Genomic DNA, 19,124 nt, shown 5'->3' on the forward strand with positions numbered 1-19,124 from the left:
TCACAAAGAAATAATCAGGGTCATCCCCGGGTTGGAGTTTCTGTAGCACTGAGCCCGGAACGTTCGGGTTTACCCTGGCACTGGCTATTGTGTCTGTAAGGCATTGGATTGCTGTGTCTTGTACTTGTTGGTTGGTTGTCAGGAGGGTTGCTTGCTCTTTGACGGCGGTATGCAGAGCCTCCCTATCCCACTGGGCTAGCTTGGTTTGTTCTTCAAACACAAGTTGCAGATGCCGTTGCCCTTCGGCCAACTGGGTGACAATTGTCTCCATGGTGGGTTTCTATCTGGTCCCAGACAGAGGTATCCCACTTCTGACACCACGTGTGCTATTCCCCTTAGGCTGGATGTCCCCTCCCTGTGGTTCACACACTATACACACAGTTTTTAGGTTCGTAATTCCGTTTATTAAGTCCAGAGCCTCTGTGTAGGCAACAGATAGAGTAGGAAGGAGGGATATGGGCATATATTGCTGGTTCCTTCCACTCCGGGCTCCTCTAGGCATCCGGGTTCTTCTCACGGGTTCACGGGGCTCAGGCACGTATGGGAAACAGAAATGAAAGAAAAGAAACCAGGCTTTAGCCGACAGCACAACGCGGCAGGGGGGGGGTTGATAAAGGGTAGGGAAGGGACCGAGGGTATTGACGGCCGCCACCTGGGACCTATCGCCCGTGATCAAGTGCCTAGGGGACAGGATGGTCAGGTGACTGTTGGTGGATATCCCTCATGCGTCCCCACAGCCCACGAAAGACTCCCCAATACCCGCCTGGCACTTGCCTGCAGCCACGACCCTCCCCCGGGTCCGTGGTGATGTGAGACCCAGTCTCCTTGTTGTCGGGGAGATCAGTGGTCTCGGGCGCAGTGCTCCTTGAGCTGTTATCGACCTGGTCCTCCTCCGCGTCGTTCGCTCTCCGCTCTTCCTCGTCCTCGCTCGCTCTCCGCTCTTCTTCCTTCTCGCTCGCTCTCCACTCTTCTTCCTTCTCGCTCGCTCTCCACTCTTCTTCCTTCTCGCTCGCTCTCCACTCTTCTTCCTTCTCGCTCGCTCTCCACTCTTCTTCCGTCTCGCTCGCTCTCCACTCTTCTTCCTCGTTCCTCGGTCTCGCCGGTGGACAGCCTCTCGTTGCTTCCGTGCAGTCTTTTGAGGCGGAAACAACCGCCTCTTCCTGGGGAATGACTAGTCCGGCACCTCCACTTCCGGGAGGACTGACGGCGGCCATGTTGGGTCGGTCGCCACCAACGTCGAGAGGGTCCGGGGGACGTTCACCACCACAGACTCCCAATTTTATTATCCTCTACTGCACACTCCTGTCAGTTCAGTGTCACCATCACTTTTCATTGGTTTTTAGTGCAGTCTTTTTTGGGTTTAGTATGACTCTCACTTTTATTATTTTGTTCTGCACCCTTCTGTAGGTACAATGTGACTCCACATTTTGTTGTTTTGTGTCACACCCTCAACTATCACTCACACATTCCTCATTAACAGCTTATACCATTTTATATTACATCACCGACACCATGTTAGAACATAAAATGAATGAAAACGCACATGACATTTCAAATTACATAATTTATGAGAACATCATACATGGAAGAGGGCAGAGGTTATGGTTCATTCACTCTGGCTGGTGAGTTGACAACGCTCTGTACAGAGCAGCACAAGTTATAATAAGTTTTGTACAGGCAGAAAATATAAATGTAAGTATAAATGTAAGTGGTCTTGTTATGTGCGGCGAGTCCCCAGTCATAAAGACACTACTTGCAAAATACCTTTGTGAATATTAAATGTTTAAGTTTACCTTTGTGAATTGGGCTCTATAACTTTAAACTACTGAAACCATTTACATTCACAACCAAAATGGACACTTTACACCACATAATCTATATTTCTGACAGATTTCATCCAAAGGCATTGTATTATTTACATTTCTTAAGCTACCTCTATGTAAACAATACTCTATGGCACAACATGCCACTCCATTCCATCGTACGAGACACCACTCCACTCTATGACATGTCACTCAACTCTGAAACAACCCTCTCCATTCTATGACAGTCAACTCCACTGTCTGACACGCCACTCCACTCTACAACACTTTCCTCCACTGTACTCTACAAGCCTCCACTAGGTGACACTCTACTCCACCCTACTGTACTCTATGCCAATCCACTGTACAAAACTCTCTTTCACTCTTTGCCAGTCTACGATACTCTACTCAACAACACTCTACTCAATGGCACTGCACTCAGCGACACTCCTCTCAATGACACATCACTGTACAACATTACACTGTACAAGACACCACCCGATGACAGTCCACTGCACTCTATGAAATGCCAGTGTACTTTATGGTATGCTACTTCACTCTATGTTACTCCACTCTAGAACACCCTACTATTCGACAGTCCACTCAACTCTATGACACTTCACTGTACTCGATGACACGTCACTTCACTCTATCACTCCAATCTAGAATACTCCTCTCCACTGTTTGCCCATCCACTCTATGCCATTTTGTTCAGTTGTATGTCATTCCACTCCACTCTATGACACTCTACTGCACAGTACAACATGGCAATTCAGTGTACACCACTCTACTCTAGAAGACACTGCTCCACTGTGTACCCCTCCACTCTATGCCCCTCTATTACACTTTACTTTGCTGTATAACACTCTACTGCACTCCACTGTATGATACAGCACTCTATGGCAGTCCAGTCTACAACAGTACACTGTACAAGACTATATGCCAACCTACTCTATGATACTCCACTAGACAACACTCCACTCTATGACACTACAATCTCAGACACTATCCTCTTAGACACTTTCATTCAGTCTACTCTCAGGCACTCCACTTAATAAAACTGGCATCCAGTCAAATAGACTCAACTCTATAATTTGAAACACATTTTTATTAAAAATAAAAACCATAGAAATTCAATGAAAAAAACCAAAGGTCAAGGATAAGTTATAGTTAGAAAAACGTTATTCTTTCTATACAAAAGAAACTTAAACTAAACAAACATTAGAAATTCTAAAGTTAAAGTTATACCTTAAGTTTTTGAATTTATACCCCTTCATATTACTGCAACTTTCGCACCTCTGTACACACTGTTGTCAACTTCCTAGCCACACAACATAAACTATAACTTACCACTCTACCATACACAGGGCCTCATTTACAATGAATAGGCATTGGGCAGCACCGTAGGTCCTTTTGCTGTGCTGCCCTATGCAAATTTGAAAGGGCAGGAATGAACAGTGTTTACAAGGTATGGGATATCCTGTCCTTTCAGCAAGAGCCGGTGACAACTAGTTGCCGAGCGCCAACGCAGGCACAGTTAAACCTTGGTGTAAGTGTGTCTGCAGTGTTGGGGGGAGTGTCTTTGTGTAGGGAGGGACACCTTCTTGCACAAAAACAATTGATGGAAGCATTTTCCTCATTCTATGTGTGCTTTCGAATGCAGCACGCGTGGAAAGAGGAAAAAAAGACGAGAAATGAAAACATTTCTGCTTGTTACACCTGCTCTTAGTAGGCATAATGTTTTGCCGCTGCCTCAGGTTTATGTGATTTTTTAATTCTGGGACGGTGTCTAAACTCACAGGCATTGCATGGTAAACCTAGCCCATTGCAACACCCCCCTGACACAGCGTAAGCCGTGCAGCGACTTGCGCTGTGTTGCATTTCAGCATATCTACGAGGCCATGAAAAGCCATGCAAAGTGGCTTTGTGTGACCTTGTGGATATGGGTGTGTAGTCTGCACCACCGGAGCATCATAAAAAGTGACAAGGGGCTTGTAAATAGGCTCAACAGTGTTGTCACAAATAATATCATTCGAGAAGTGTTGATAGAAATGTTATGATTTCACACACTATGCGTGATATCATATGGACGGGTATCAGCAGAGCATCGTGAAGGCAGAGTTATTGTTAATTTATCTTAAACTGCAGAGATTCTCTTCTCAGTGCTGAGCCTCCACAGTCATAGAAATGCTACTCACAAGTGCCTTTGTGAATACTGAAAAGCCATACACTTAGACTTAGATCTGAGTTCACCTTAGAAAATGGGGCCCTTTTTTAGAACGCAATATCTCAAAATCTGCTAAACGGAATGACACCAAGCTTTGCAGGATGCTAGATCCTAGTCCAGAAATTGGGCTTTTTGTGATTTGATACAAATCTGTTCAACAGTTTTTGGAAAATGTGGCATCAGCCGTTATTGGACTCTGGGAACTTCATTCCAAGAAGAAACAAATCAGGAGCAGAGAACAGCCCAGAAGAGCTGAAAGCTGCACTGTTAAAAAAGTGAAAGAGCATCTCTAGTGTTCGAATGTTTACAGCCTCAATTCATGCGCACTGTCGAACGTGTATCTGGTGGACCAGGGCAGGTAGAATCAGTGACAGTAGCCTTTCCGTAAACAGAGCTGGGCTATCACCACCGATCTGGGACACAGGATACACAGTCAGGGATTTACAATGGTGGATCATACTTAGGGTCTGCTGTACTAAACCCATGTTTATTGTACTTTAAGATGATTTCTACTGAAAGTCTCTTTTCTTTTCACAGTACCAAGAGACATCTCATGGGAAACAGAAGTGAAACACTTGTGACTGAATTTATACTCCTCGGATTCTCCTATCATCCTCAAACAAAGATTGTGCTATTTGTTTGTCTTTTAATAGTTTTTCTTGCCACCCTATATGCAAACAGCCTTTTTATCATAGTCACTCTCACTGACGCTCGCCTTCACTCACCGATCTACTTTTTTCTGTGTAACCTGTCATTCCTGGATGTTTGCTTTTCATCTGTCAACGCTCCCACAGTTCTTGAAGGCCTCCTTGTTCAGAGGAGCATTATCAGCTTTTCTCGATGCATTACTCAGATGTACATTGGCCTCTCCTTGGGGCAAACCGAATGCTTCCTTCTGGCTGTGATGGCGTGGGATCGCTATGTTGCTATCTGCAAACCCTTACATTACCAACAGATCATAACCAACCAAGTTTGTGTCAAGCTCGCCAGCACCATATGGGCTGGTGGATTTCTTTTCTCTTTGGCATCTTTAGTTGTTCTTCCAGCACCACATTTCTGCGGACATAACATCCTTGACCATGCATTCTGTGAAGCTGAAGCCGTTGGGCGGTTGGTTTGCATAGACATCAAGTTGTTAGCTCCTGTGTTGTCTCTTGTCAGTCTTGTTGCCCCACTGTCTTTCATTCTTTTTTCTTATTTTCAGATTATCGCCACCATCTTGCGAATGGCAAAAACAGATAATAAGCAAAGGGCATTTGCTACATGTGGTTCTCACATGGTAGTTGTTGCCCTCTTTTTTGGAACAGCCATGATGATATATCTCACGCCCACATCAATTGCTCAATCTGAGAGGAGGAAATCAATGTCTGTATTCTATTGCCTGGTGGTTCCAGCACTCAATCCTCTCATCTACACTCTACGGAGCAAGGAGGTGGTGAGGTCATTGAAGACACTTCACAGGAGGAACATTTCCTGCCAAGGATTCAGAGGTTGATCCTGTTTAGGTCTGGGCAGAGTTGTAAACCCCAAATGTCTTTTCTTTTCTAGTGGCTGGCTTTCGAATATGTTTGTGCTATACCAGTACCACATGCATACATGAACACATTCACTGCTATTCCACAGTGACCGAATTGGCAAGAAGCTGAATTGACCTTGTTATCAATTCTCTGAAGATTGTACATTCATATTAATATTTCAGGCTCTTATGATTTAGGAGGTTGTAGAAAAGTGGAAGAGGTAGAAGCATCAGAGACATCATTTCCAACCACTGAATAGGATTAGATCAAAGGCCCAACCCGTGTTTAGAGCAACGCACAATCAGTGAGTTACTGTTTACCCTAAACCGACCCTCTGCTCAATACCTTAGTATTATTTTAATACCAAAACATTGGGGCTGGAGAGCATCGTGCACTGAGTGGGATGCTCTTGGTGATTTGTGTAGATGGTTTGTTATGCTTTACTAAGTGTGGTTTGAGAAAATGCTGTTTGCCACAGTTTATGTCAGCACAACACATGCACAAAACACATGCACAAAACACATACAAAATACAGAGATGGGTTTCGGTTCTACTTGAGCCATTAGTTTATTTGGATGAACCATCTCAAGCCCTGACCTCATGGGCTGTCCAGCATGTTTAGGGTCCGCCCGTGACATTTCTCAGCAGCTAAGTGCACTTGTCTGATTCACTGAGTTTGGTCTCAGTCGCTGTCACCATTCAACCACCAACACTCTTCTTCCACTCCCTCTTTAGAGGTCTAACACATCCGATGGCTAAGGATAGTCACTGACTTTCATTTGTTTTTTATTACAACACTGATGATTTAGCAAACTTGGGATGAAAAGGAAATTGTGTATCAACAGGCACCTTACTTTCAGTCCACCCTGCTCTCTCTGCACATGTTATACTTGTTATCTTTCTTATAAAAAGCAATTTTATTCATGAATACATATAAATCCTAATCTTAATTTTCATAACTTCATCACATCAATTAGTAACGAACAAACAGCCAACACATGTTTCGTAGCAGCAGTCTCTTCTTCAAGGCGAATGAATCAATCGTCCTCTTCATGCAATAAATGCTGTTAAGAAACATCTGTCAAAGTCACAGTGGTCGAAAGTACAATCTGTTATTAGTAGAAATAACTAGATATCTTCTCAAAGTAAATTCTACAGAATAGTAATCCCCAAAATGGTATATCCAAAAGAATAAATATACTGTTTGCAGGGATAACCTGATCATTTCTTGCATTGACCTCATCCCCATGATAAGGGTATCTTATTGCTTGAGTGCAGTGGCCATTTTGCATATGCACCACCAATTACAGAAACAGCAAACCACTCCAACCTCCTTATTGAGCCACCTTATTACCAAACGCAGTCACACACTAAGGGCATATTTATTAAATAGTGGTGCAGGGCAGCAAGTCACCCTGCTGGGCTGCACTGTGCCACTGGGAAAGGGCTGGAATGCATACGGAGCATGCCCTACTTTTAACCCTGCGCTGGCACACAATGGGCAGCCGAGTGCAAGGGAGCCTGCGCTACATTCAAGATTGTTTTTGTGCTGGAAGGGACACCTTTCTTCACAAAAACAATCCCGAGAGGCATTTTTCTCTTTCTATTTGTGCTGCAGAATGCAAAAAAGACATTTCTCCTTGTTACACCTCTCCTGGGGAGACATAGCACTTTGGCACATTCCCAGGTTTGCAAGGTCTTGTAAATCTGGGAATTAATCAAAAACAATGGGCATTGCATTGCATGGGAACCCCCATGCAACTGCCGTGGACGGTCTGCCCAGGGCAGAGTAATGCAATGCATGAATTTGTGTGGCTTCAAAAATCTGACTTAAGGTTTGTGTTGCTATTCCACCACATTGCACAGTGCACGAGCGTCGCACACTGGGTCATAAATATGGCCCTAAGTCTCCTGCCACAGATGCCAATCAAAGTATCGAATACCAGAATGAAATGTATTTGACAGCACCATGGCTCAACAACTCAAAACAAACAATGCAGTGGAAGGATGGCACACACCTTCAGGGCACATTATACTCAACACACCCTTACCTCTATCAACAGCGATATATCCTAAAAAATAGAAAATCTATCTGCAAATTAGAATAGAATAATCTATTGCTAAAATAAAACCTAAACAAGGCAAACAAGCCATCAAAATCTATGAAGGTACAATCTTCTATTAATAAATGAGGCCTACCATATCTAGAATCCATAGCACGAACACTAGTCTGAAAAACATCTAATATTCCAACTGCAACAGAAAAACAACTACAATTAACAAACATACCAAGTACATTTTTTTATAAATATTATTATATCATTTGTACTTTTCAGTCTAAATTATATATTTTATTATAAACAAAATACATCAGTACTGAAAAGTAAAATTAAATAGAAAATATGTAAATAAAGTAATACATATTAAAAAAGAACATATACCATCATATTCAAAGTAAGCACCTTATACCAATTTCCAATGAAAGCACAAAATGGATCGCACTTAATTAAACATTAGAACGACCAGAGTTTATGGGAAAAGCCAGGTTTTTAGATGCCTTCGGAAAATGAGGTGGTTGGGTCCCCTACGAAGGTGAAGTGGAAGAGTGTTCCAAAGTTTGGCGGCATTGTATGAAAAACGCCTGTCCTCACTTCTGGCTCTCTTAATTCTGGGAACTTCTGCTAATGGAGCATGTCAGAGTGAAGGTTTCTGAAGGCTTTATACGGATGGATCAGAGCTTTGATAATGGGAGGTCCGTTCCCTTCCAGAGACTTGTGGGCCACGTAGCGGGCCTTGAAATTGATTCTCTCCTCCACTGGGAGCCAGTGCAGAGAGCCGATTGCAGGCTTTGCAGAACAGCGATAGCCAGTAAAGTTGAGCAGTCTTGCCGTCGAGTTCTGGACAACCTGAAGCCTCGTGACCACCGCGTTGGGTGACCCCAGATAGAGGGTGTTGACAAAAGCTATCCTAGAAAGGATCAGGGCCTGAATGAGTATCTTTTTTTGGGGGAATGGAAGTAGGAGCAGTACGTTACAGATCATTTTAAGCAGACCGTAGCATGAAGTGACCATCTTCCTGGCTTGGATTTTGAAGGAGAGGTCTTGGTCTAGCCAGATGCCTAATTTTTTTATTTCAGATTTTGGAACCGGGGCCGTCCCCATGCAAGCTGGCCAGAGAGCATTAATGTTGACCATTGTCAAACATCATCCGTTCGGTTTTGTCACCATTGAGTTTCAGATGGGAAAGACTCATCCACTTGGCCACTTCCTCACACAGGAATGGAGGTCAGTGGGCGACTGGCCAGCTTGATTCAATGCTATGACCAGCTGTGTGTCATCGGTGTAAGACACAATGTGGATCTCAAAGGGGGTGACAATGTCCGCTAGGGGAGACATATAAACATTGAAAAGAGTTGGGCTCAGGGAGAAGCCCTGAGGGACTCCACACTGCAAGGGTGCAGGATCTGAGATGATATCATCTTCAAACACTTGGAAGGATTGAAGCCAGGTGAGAGCACAGACTGACACTCCCACGTTCCTGAGGCAGTGAAGCAGCATTTGATGGTTCACCATGTCAAAGGCCGCGCTTTTTTGGAAGCACTAAGTTGAGTATGCCTTCAATCCAGGAGGTGATGCGGTCGTAAGTGGTCACCGGGTTGGGGTCTGGTGTAGGTATGGTCTTTTCAAGTTCATGGGACCATGCCTCCAGTGGGAGCTTGGACCAAGGATGGCTAATGGTTCGAGACAGCTGAGTATGTAGAACTGTAGTGGCGGGGTACCAAGAGAAGGGGACTAGAAAATTGTCAGACCATGGAAGGCGAATAGGGTATTTTCCTGTTACTTTGTCCAGTCTGGATAAAATGGGGTCGAGAAGGTGTCCTTTGATATGGGTAGGGTGACAGACCTTCTGTTGCAGTTGGTAAGACAAAAGGTCTTTGGCGAGGTCAGTAGCGACCATTGCGGTTGAATCGTCAAAATGCTAATTGAAATAGCCAAGGAGGGTGAAATTGGCATTTGTATTTGCAAGGTCAATGGCTGTTTCCAGCAGCGAATTGCAAAATTGGCCCGGTGCCCCAGGAGGGTGGTATATAAGAATCCCTGAGAGTGTAAGTGTCGGGGTAAATTTAATGGAGAAACGAACGTTCTCGCAGTCTAGAATTGGGCTTCCAAGTAAGCGCAAGTCCTGTAATTTTTATAGATGATGGCGATGCCGCCACCCATACCTGTCATTCTATCTACTGTTGAATTGAGTAGCCTGGAGGAAGGGCTCTAGCAATGTCTGGTTCTGAACTGGAGGTGAGCCAGGTCTCAGTCAGGAACAACACTTCTGGATAGAGGTCAGTTAATAGCAATGAGATCTCCATCGGGTGTATCGGAAGAGATCTGCAGTTGAGCAACAGTAGGTTAAAGTTAAAACGTTTCCCCAAGGAGATTGGGGTGTGTGTGTTTGTGGAAAGTTCATACTGACAGTGTAGGCACTTATCCTGAAGGTCGTCTAGCACGATAGATTGAGTGCATTGAGGGTCTAGTGTTCTGTTCAGCTGGCCCCTGGGACTGGCCGGGAGCGGACGGGTGCAGACGGGCTTGCCTTAGGTGCCAGCGGTGCGCACGCACTGTATCCTCCTTTTATTAAGCCCATCTTGCTTTGGGAGCAGAAAGACTAGACCGTTCTTTTGACAAGATGGCAGTTCTGTGTGGTCCTACCAGGAAGCGAGTCACCTTTTAGTTACTTTCAATACCCCGAGATCTCCATCCACAACAAACAGCCTATTAATGACTGCGGTGGACCCGGGGGATCACGGGTGCAAAAGGTGCTCTTCCACTCCTCCGAATACGCTGATAGAGTGCAAGGTGGTCTTAGTTAAGAGTACAGTTACGTCGCAATTAAAAGATACAAGTATTACACTATTTTAAAAACTACGGCTTCAACTCTTACTAACAGCCGAAGGTGAAAGAGTTGTTGCTCTAGCCTGTGCAATGGTATTCTGTCTTCTGGCTATCCAGAGAGGCAAGGAGGAGGCACCACACATGTCTTCGCAGGCTGTTGTTAACTGTGGGTGGGGGCAAATGTTGTGCCCCCTATGCTTGCACTGTTGTGCACCCATGAGCTGTCTGTGATCCCACAGCAGAGGCATCTGCTGCGCCTCTCTCTATGGCCAAGCCATGCCTCTGTGGTGGGACTGAAGACTGTGGTGTTCACCCTTACGCGGCTTCAGCGGTTCAGCGGTCAGACCTCTGGTGTCGTAATTAGGCTCTAAGTCCTATTGCACTACAGTACGAAGACTCAAACTTCAACACAACACAAAACTGCTAAACCATAACAAAATGCTGCACTACACTAAGTTTACTAACCCTAACCACAGCCGACCTATCCCCCAATCTCCAAAAAGTAACTTAAAAGAAGTTTTACTGGAGCTGTAGACCAGCAGCCGGAAATTGCAACAGGCAGGAACAAGGAACATCCTAAAATGAGGTTAATAGAATGCAAAGAAAGCTGGCAGCAAAGAAATGTCCACTAAATGAAAAAGAAAAAAATAGACTACTTATTCATAGAAAAAAGGTTATTAAAAACAAATCATGCTAATATTGTTTTTTATGTTAGGAAAAAAAATGGTTACCAACATTATCAGAATGATGCAACCTGTACAAAAATAAGAAAATAAAAATTTAAAAATATCTGAAAAGTGTCTTTGGCCTCATAGACATGGTTGAAAGGTTTGCGTTGCCAGAGCATCACAAACTGTGGTAGAGCAAGGGGCTCGTAAAATGCCCCTAAGTATACAGGTTGTTTTCAAGTTTAATAGTTTTACCTTATGACTAAAACTACTGCATTGTTTTTATGAATCAGAGTTTGCCTAAATGTTGTTAAATGTTGTATACTTGTAAAGCGCACAGCTGCCCCAGCAAAGGGGCGTCCCGGCGCTGTATACCGCTGGGGAACCCATCCTGGCTTTCCCTGTGAGATGGTCCCTTACTGGGCATCTCCAAGGTGAAGACCAAGCATCCCCAGCGCTGATGGGGCCGTTAGTGGAGATTAAGCAAGCTATTGCCCAGAGTTGCTGAGTGTGATCCATGATTAGAGTAGGCACCGAGGCGAGAATTATCGAGTCCGCTGACCGTGGCCCAAGACCCTGCCGCGTCGGGAATCGAACCCTGGTCCCTGAGCGACCTCTGCTTCTGGGTCTGCCGCCTCTAACCAGTGAGCCACACCACTCCTACCTTTATGGATTATGACAGGTATAAACCAACTGACGATTTTAATCAAACCGATTGATCTTTCCTCTACCAAGACTACTTCATTATTCAGTGCTCCCATAACAGCGCTAGATGACGTCATCATTGCTGAACTGTCCCGCCTCCCAGAGCATAGGTTGATGTCCTCTTGCCCATTTGTTTTTCTATCTATGAGTACAATCTCACAAGAGCAGAAGAGGGGAACAATCTAAAATCCTGTACCAAGAGGGGTGTCCCAGCCCAGGCAGGCCGGTTCTTAGACTGGGCATATCCTGGGCATGCCTTCTTCATGGAAAGGCATAGCATTGTGGCACATTCCCAGGTTTGCAAGGTCTTGTAAAACCGGGAATGTATAAAATCAATGGGCATATAGTGCTTAGCTGCTTTTCAGCCCTGCCTCCTTGAAGCTCCTTCTGCACAGGAGCGGTGTCCCCTGGGCTTATGAGTCCTTGCCCCAAAGTTTGTTTCACCATGTAAGTCCTGCACTGCAGGGATATAGAATATGCTTTATAGCGCTTAGCTGCTTTTCAGCCCCACCTCCTGGAAGTTCCTTCTGTGCAGAAGAAGTGTGTCCTGGGCCTACGAGCCCTGGACCCAGCGTTTCATGCATCATGCACATCCTGCACTGTGTGTGAGGGGTAGAATGCGCTATATAGCATTCAGCCATATCTCCTGGAAGCTTCTTCTGTGCAGAAGCAGTGGGTCCTCGGCCCATGAGTACTGGCCCTAGCATTTGCTTCCTTTACTGTGGGGAAGTAGAACGCGCTCTATAGCGCTTAGCTGCCAGTGGTGCAGATCATAGCCTCCGAATCCCCTCTACTTCCACGGACGGAATGATTTCACAGTCACACACGCATTCACACATCATACGCTGGTGGGGCCCATTACACCAACATTCACCCTAAATCACACTATCCGTGCCCTGTAGAGGAGAAACACCTTCCACATATGCTCTATCTGATCTGCCTATACTTTGAGGTCAATGCGACCAGCTAGTTGCTGAAGATCTAGTAAAATACATTTCAAAGAATACACAATAAATCAAATAAACATGACCAGAAATAATCACCCGAGACAGGAATTCAAACAGATTGTTCATTTATCTAATATTTCAAGAAAAGCCAATTAAATACAATTTCATTTCTCTCATATTTACCTATTCTGTCTAAATGTCAGATCCTAAGTCAGAACCGGTCCTCTAAAGAAAAATTAGAGTCTTCTGTTGTCATGTAGAGTCATCGTCCTCTCCGTCAGCATAGGGACCTCGCATCATCAGCTCTGGAAGAAGTGGCGCTAGACCTCTCTAGTCTACTTACATTTATACTAAAATTCTACATTCAAAAGTTACAAAAAGAACATTAAAACATCCGTTGAACAGGAAAAGCTGTCGTCTTGTAACATTCAAGAATTTTCCCATTATTGATAATTCTAAATTTCTGAATAAAAAGTCAGATGTCCATAATTTTGTTACTTCTACGGAAGTTCCTTTCGGATTAAAAAATGTATCATTTTATGAGACCACTAAAAGTTCATGTAGTCAGATTATTCAGTTGCTACAAATTTCTACATCCAGGGGTTTTTGGCTGCCAGCCTGGATTTGTCGTCATGTTCATGGCTTTTCAGTTCAACCAGAAGTCAGGGTCGCAGTCCGTGCAAAGCCTTTTTCATTATTGCATCTACTCGACTGCAGGCTGCAGATGGTGGCCATCTTTCAGTAGGCCACAATTGTCAACTTAAGTGCAAAGAAACACAAAACATAATTACTGCATAGAAATGACTGAACAGTGTTATTCCCCAGCTAATACCGTTATGTGTGTGTATTTATCTAGCCATTTGCGACATCAGAAGCCATTAATGCATATTAATTAGAAGCGCAAAACACCATAACATCACATAAGCAACATCGTTTTCTGTCAGTTTGCTCACCAAATTAGTCCACTTGTTATTTTAGCCATGCAACAGCATTCCCACGTGTAATTCTCTTGTTAATAAGATTGATTAGTCAACATTCGACAAACTTTTAATCATTAATAATTAATCAGTAATACTTTTAGTTATAACATGTGAAAATGAAACAGATATTCGATTTTAGAGAATAAAACCCTGCTCCATCACCAGCACCTGAACCTATGAGTCCTGCCCCCAGCGTTTGTCTTTACACTTGTGTGCCACGCTCGGGGTGAGAGTAATGCGTCAGAAAAGTGACGCTCCAGCAGCACATGCCTCTCATAAATAAGCCCCTAAGTATAAATACGTTGGGAACATGTTTAAATAATACTATTGTGAAATTTGTTGTTAGGAAAATGAAACCATGTTAAAATGTAAACTGCAGATGTAAATTTGCATTTGAAAAACTAACATTAAAATTTGAAAAATGTCAAAAATAAATGCGTCCTCAGTGAAAATGTTGTTAAACAAAAAGTTGAACTTTTAATACAAAATATGTATAGAAATCTACAATGTTATAATATGTGAAACAAATATAAATATGATAAACTAAAAATAATGTAATGACTATATTTACATATTATTGATAGGAATTGGCAACACTACAGTTCATTCAACAGTAAAAAAACAATACATATTAAGTAAATGTTATTTAATAATGCCAGTCCAATCCAACCCACATTGTGGAACGTGTTGCACATTGAATCACTTGTATTTAAAATTTCCACTCCAATCTCAGCTATACTGGGGAAATTCCTGGTCATCGAACAGGTTACATTTACTTTTTACACTCCTATCTAAGCTCCTATCGGGAAGGGTTTGAACATTCAAGGGGTTAGATTTATTTTTTCCATTCTGATCCAAACTAATTTGTCCCCTTGTGACTCACTACTCACAAATAATGGTGATGGGAGACTTCAATTTCTGGATTGACACACTTGAGATAGAATTACAGTAATGACTTCATACTAACCACAGAAAACCATCACCGCGATACACAGATCAACGGAAGGAGGCTAAACTCAAATGATGCCTGATAGCCAGAGAGTGACATCAAAAGCATGAAGAAGAACTGCAGAACACCTCCCTTCTCCATCCTGCCCTGGCACAGCACAACATCTGTAATGATGTTTGTTTTATCTGAGATGGAAATACCTCCAAGGGCCGGTATCAGCCCTGGTGCTGTTGGATCTGTCAGCAGCATTCGACATGGTCCATCATATTATCATAATTGAACATGTGAAAGAAGCAGGAGTTCAGGGCCCCGCTCTGGGTTGAATGAAATCCTTCCTAAAAGAGAGAACCGAAGCAGAATTATCTTAGAGTTTGGGGTCCCACAAGGCTCATCTCTAGCTCTGCGTTTATTGATTCTGTATACCAGTCCGTTGACAGTGGAGCTTGCCTCTAGAGGCTGCAGAATGTATAAATAGCATAGCTGCCAATCTGCTTCGATGGTACTCCAACATCATATGCAAAATTTCAAAACAGTATAAGATTTATTGCTGATTGGATAAGTGCCAACCAAATAATGCTAAATGTGTATAGAACAGAGATGGGAATACTTAATAAAACCAGCTATTGGAGCAAACAATATTGGCTGAGTGAACTGGGCCCTGTGCCCATCCTAACAACCTCAGCAAAGAACTTAGGTGTTGTTACTGATGGTGAACATAAACTGCAACCACCAGTAGGATCTAAGTGCACCCTTTCATTCAAAATGATGGGGATGATGAATATTGCGCCAATAATATCTTTTGAGGCCATGAAACTGATATTGATGACAAGCATCCATTCAAGACAAAACTGAACTATGCCAAGTCTAGCTCTGTGGACTTGCCTAACACCATCTGTGCAAAAAGCTTCAAGTAACTCAAAATGAGGCATCATGATTGGTATTTTAACTTTCCAGAAACATCCATGCGACCCCACTGGTTACCATTATAGGAACTAATATAGTTTACGTTTTCTGCACGGTGTTAAGAATCATGCATGGGCCAGCACCCAAATCTGTGATTGAAAAACTAGAGAAGCGTTCTCTTCCATACAACTAAAGATCGAAAGATGAGACTCGACTTACTGTCCAAAGGCTCCGTAAATGCTGATCGGGTGGACATAGCTGTGCCGCACTAGTCCCTGCAAACTGGAATTCTTTGCCGAATAATATTCGCTCTGCAACTGATTTCAGTTTATTTTGTAGATTCTTAAAGACAAGCCCACTGAGCAATCTCTGACCCAATTCACGTCAGTAGGTATGTTTGAAAGCACCACTGGTGAATGTGTGAAGTTTAATTAATATATCATAACATAACATTGGAGAAGGTGTTGGACATTGAAGGGGGTATATTGATTGTTCCCACTCCAATGTAACTCTACCTTGGGGGAGGTGTTTATCACTGAAGGGGTTCTATTTACTATTTGTACTCCAATCTAATATATCTTAGAGAAGGCATTGGTCAATTAAACCAAAAAAAACTAAAAAAATAAATGATTTTGAAAAATATTTAGATCAAACGATTCTTAAAAATTCAAAACATGTTTAAAAAAATATTCTTTTACAACTATTCACCCAATTCTCCAAAATCCAGCACCCCATTCCTGAAACTTTTATCATTTTAATCCCCAAAAATTAAAAAACATAACAATTATAAAACTGCAGTATTATTGAATTAACAAGATAATACATACAACTATATTATGTATAACAATATTTCTTGCATCATAATTAAAAATGCCAATAAAGTTTATTTTTCTCACCTACGATATTTCCGTCGTCGATACTGTTGATGTCACAATATAAATGCAATTATATTATGGTAACACACGATTTCAAAATTGTTATATTGTGGTCAAACACCCCAGGCTACGTTCTCTCTATTCCAGCTGTACTCCATATCATGCATCTCATTCCCTGCTTCCAAATCCTGTGACAGAACACAGGAATGCCACCTGGACATTCTAAGGTGCACTCCCAGGCGTACCAAGGAGGAGCGAAGAGCGGGGGGGCAATGAGCCTCAAATTCCCACTCGCTTCTACATCTTCTCCTACGAAATGTACTTGTTTGGAATCTTTGTTGTTGCACACCTTTGCATAGTGTCCTATTGTATTGCACTTCCTGCACACACCATGTCTTGTTGCCAATTCGGACTATTGGCTAATGGTTGGAATGGCCACACCTGTAACATTTGTCTTTACCTCTGTCTGTGTCTTGCTTCGGTCTGTTCCTGCCCATCGGTCATTGTTGCCACTTCTTCAGCAGGACAGGGCGGCTTCATGACTTTAATGCCCTCTGCAGTGCACTCGATACTCTTTGCAATTTCAATAGCTTCACCTAATCTAGGGTTGTGCGCAAGTCACTTCTCTTATTTTCTCAAATTATTAGTGCACCTTACTAATTGGTCACTTATTAATGGATCACACAATCCTCCAAAATCACAAGTATTAGAGAGTCCTGTTAATGCTGCTACAAAACTCGTACGTCTTTCATTTTTCTCCTCCAATCTACTGAAAAATATGTCTTTCTAAAACCACATTTATTTTATGCCCAGAATGGTTTTTCAACTTCCTTACAGCTTCCTGTTATTGCTTCAATAGCTCTCCCCCTTCCTCACCCTCACGAGCACTCACAGGACTCACCAGAGTTTAAAAAATGTTCCTCCCCCGAGTTTCTAAATTGTGAAGTAAAATATGCTGTTTCCTATAAGATGAAAAACGTTATCCACCAATAGCTATTAAATACGATTCAAAGGGGCATGGGAAACATGGGAAAAGTGACGCAAAAGTGGCGCAAGGGGCTTGTAAATCTGCCCCAAAGATTTGAATCCACTCGTTCCATGATAATACGGGATTACCAGTGTCATTTAGGAAGGCAGGAGGCTGGTTCGTGTTTGCAGATGTCATAAGGAATATTTTGCTAATTTTTGCCTCCATGAGCAAAAAAACATGTAGAGATTCTTGAAGTTCTGAATTGATGGGACAAATAGGTGCATAAGCTAAAACACATCAGTTAGAACCTGGATATATAATATGACATTTCTCAAATTGCCAATTTTCTCCACCCTTCTCCAGTAAAATAGCACACAGATTACACTGTATGACGTAGTCAATTGTTAATATTTGCACAACATAGAATCTTGTTATTATTATTTTTTTCATTGGGTATTTACTAGGGGTGGGCGGAAAATTCCGTTCCGCCAGCGTAGCAGATAAAGCCAGCCACCCCGGCTCACGGGCCCGGTCCTTGCTTCTGAAAGCAGCCAGGCCGGGGAGAGCCTCCCTGGGCCCCGGTGGACCCCTGTCTCCAGCACCTGGACCCTCGGCTGGCTTGCAGGACGGGAGGCTCCCGCACCCCGGGCCCTGCCGGACGGAGCACGAGCCCCGGGTGCGGTCCCAGCTTCAGACCCCTAGCCAGGCCGGGGACAGCCTCCCTGGGCCCCGGAGGGCACCCTTTTCCCAGCGCACGGACCCTCGGCTGGCTTGCAGGACGGGGGGGGCTCCCGCACCCTGGGACACTGGGAAGGAGCACAAGCCCAGGTTCCGGACCCTAGCCAGGCCGGGGAGAGCCTCCCCGGGCCCCGGTGGACAACCTTCCCCAGCGCACGGACCGTCGGCTGGCTTGCAGGACGGGGGGCTCCCGCACCCTGGGACACTGGGACGGAGCACAAGCCCCGGGTCCGGGCCCAGGTTACGAACCCTAGCCAGGCTGGGGAGAGCCTCCCCGGGCCCCGGTGGACACCCTTCCCCAGCGGCTGGACCCTCGGCTTGCTTGCAGGACGGGGGGCTCCCGCACCCTGGGACACTGGGACGGAGCACAAGCCCCGGGTCCGGGTCCAGGTTCCGAACCCTAGCCAGGCTGGGGAGAGCCTCCCCGGGCCCCGGTGGACACCCTTCCCCAGCGGCTGGACCCTCGGCTGGCTTGCAGGACGGGGGCTCCCGCACCCTGGGACACTGGGACAGAGCACAAGCCCCGTGTCCGGGCCCAGGTTCCGAACCCTAACCAGGCTGGGGAGAGCCTTCCCGGGCCCCGGTGGACACCCTTCCCCAGCGGCTGGACCCTCAGCTGGCTTGCGGGACAGGGGGCTCCCGCACCCCGGGACAGAGCCGCACCCTGGGACGGAGCTCCAGCACCGGGCCCAGCTTCCGAACCCTAGCCAGGCCGGGGAGAGCCTCCCCGGGCCCCGGTGGACCCCCTTCCCCAGTGCCCGTACCCTCGGCTGGCTTGCAGGACCGGGGGGGCTCCTGCACTCTGGGACGGAGCTCCAGCACCGGGCCCAGCTTCTGGACCCTAGCCACGCCGGGGAGAGCCTCCCCGGGCCCCGGTGGACACCCGTCCCCAGCGCACGGACCCTCAGCTGGCTTGCGGGACAGGGGGCTCCCGCACCCCGGGACGGAGCCGCACCC

The 19,124-nt window shown here is 44.8% G+C and overlaps 1 protein-coding gene across 1 annotated transcript; it reads left to right on the plus strand.

Annotated features, from left to right (window-relative positions):
- Positions 1–4,531: 4,531 nt before the first annotated feature.
- LOC146822553 (olfactory receptor 2D2-like) lies at positions 4,532–5,524 on the plus strand. Its single transcript, XM_085610079.1, has one exon. It carries the CDS (start codon positions 4,532–4,534, stop codon positions 5,522–5,524), a length of 993 nt encoding a protein of 330 aa, XP_085466205.1.
- The last annotated feature ends 13,600 nt before the right edge of the window (positions 5,525–19,124 follow it).

Source organism: Triturus cristatus, chromosome 6 (genome assembly GCF_964204655.1).
Source record: "Triturus cristatus chromosome 6, aTriCri1.1, whole genome shotgun sequence".
NCBI lineage: Eukaryota > Metazoa > Chordata > Amphibia > Caudata > Salamandridae > Triturus > Triturus cristatus.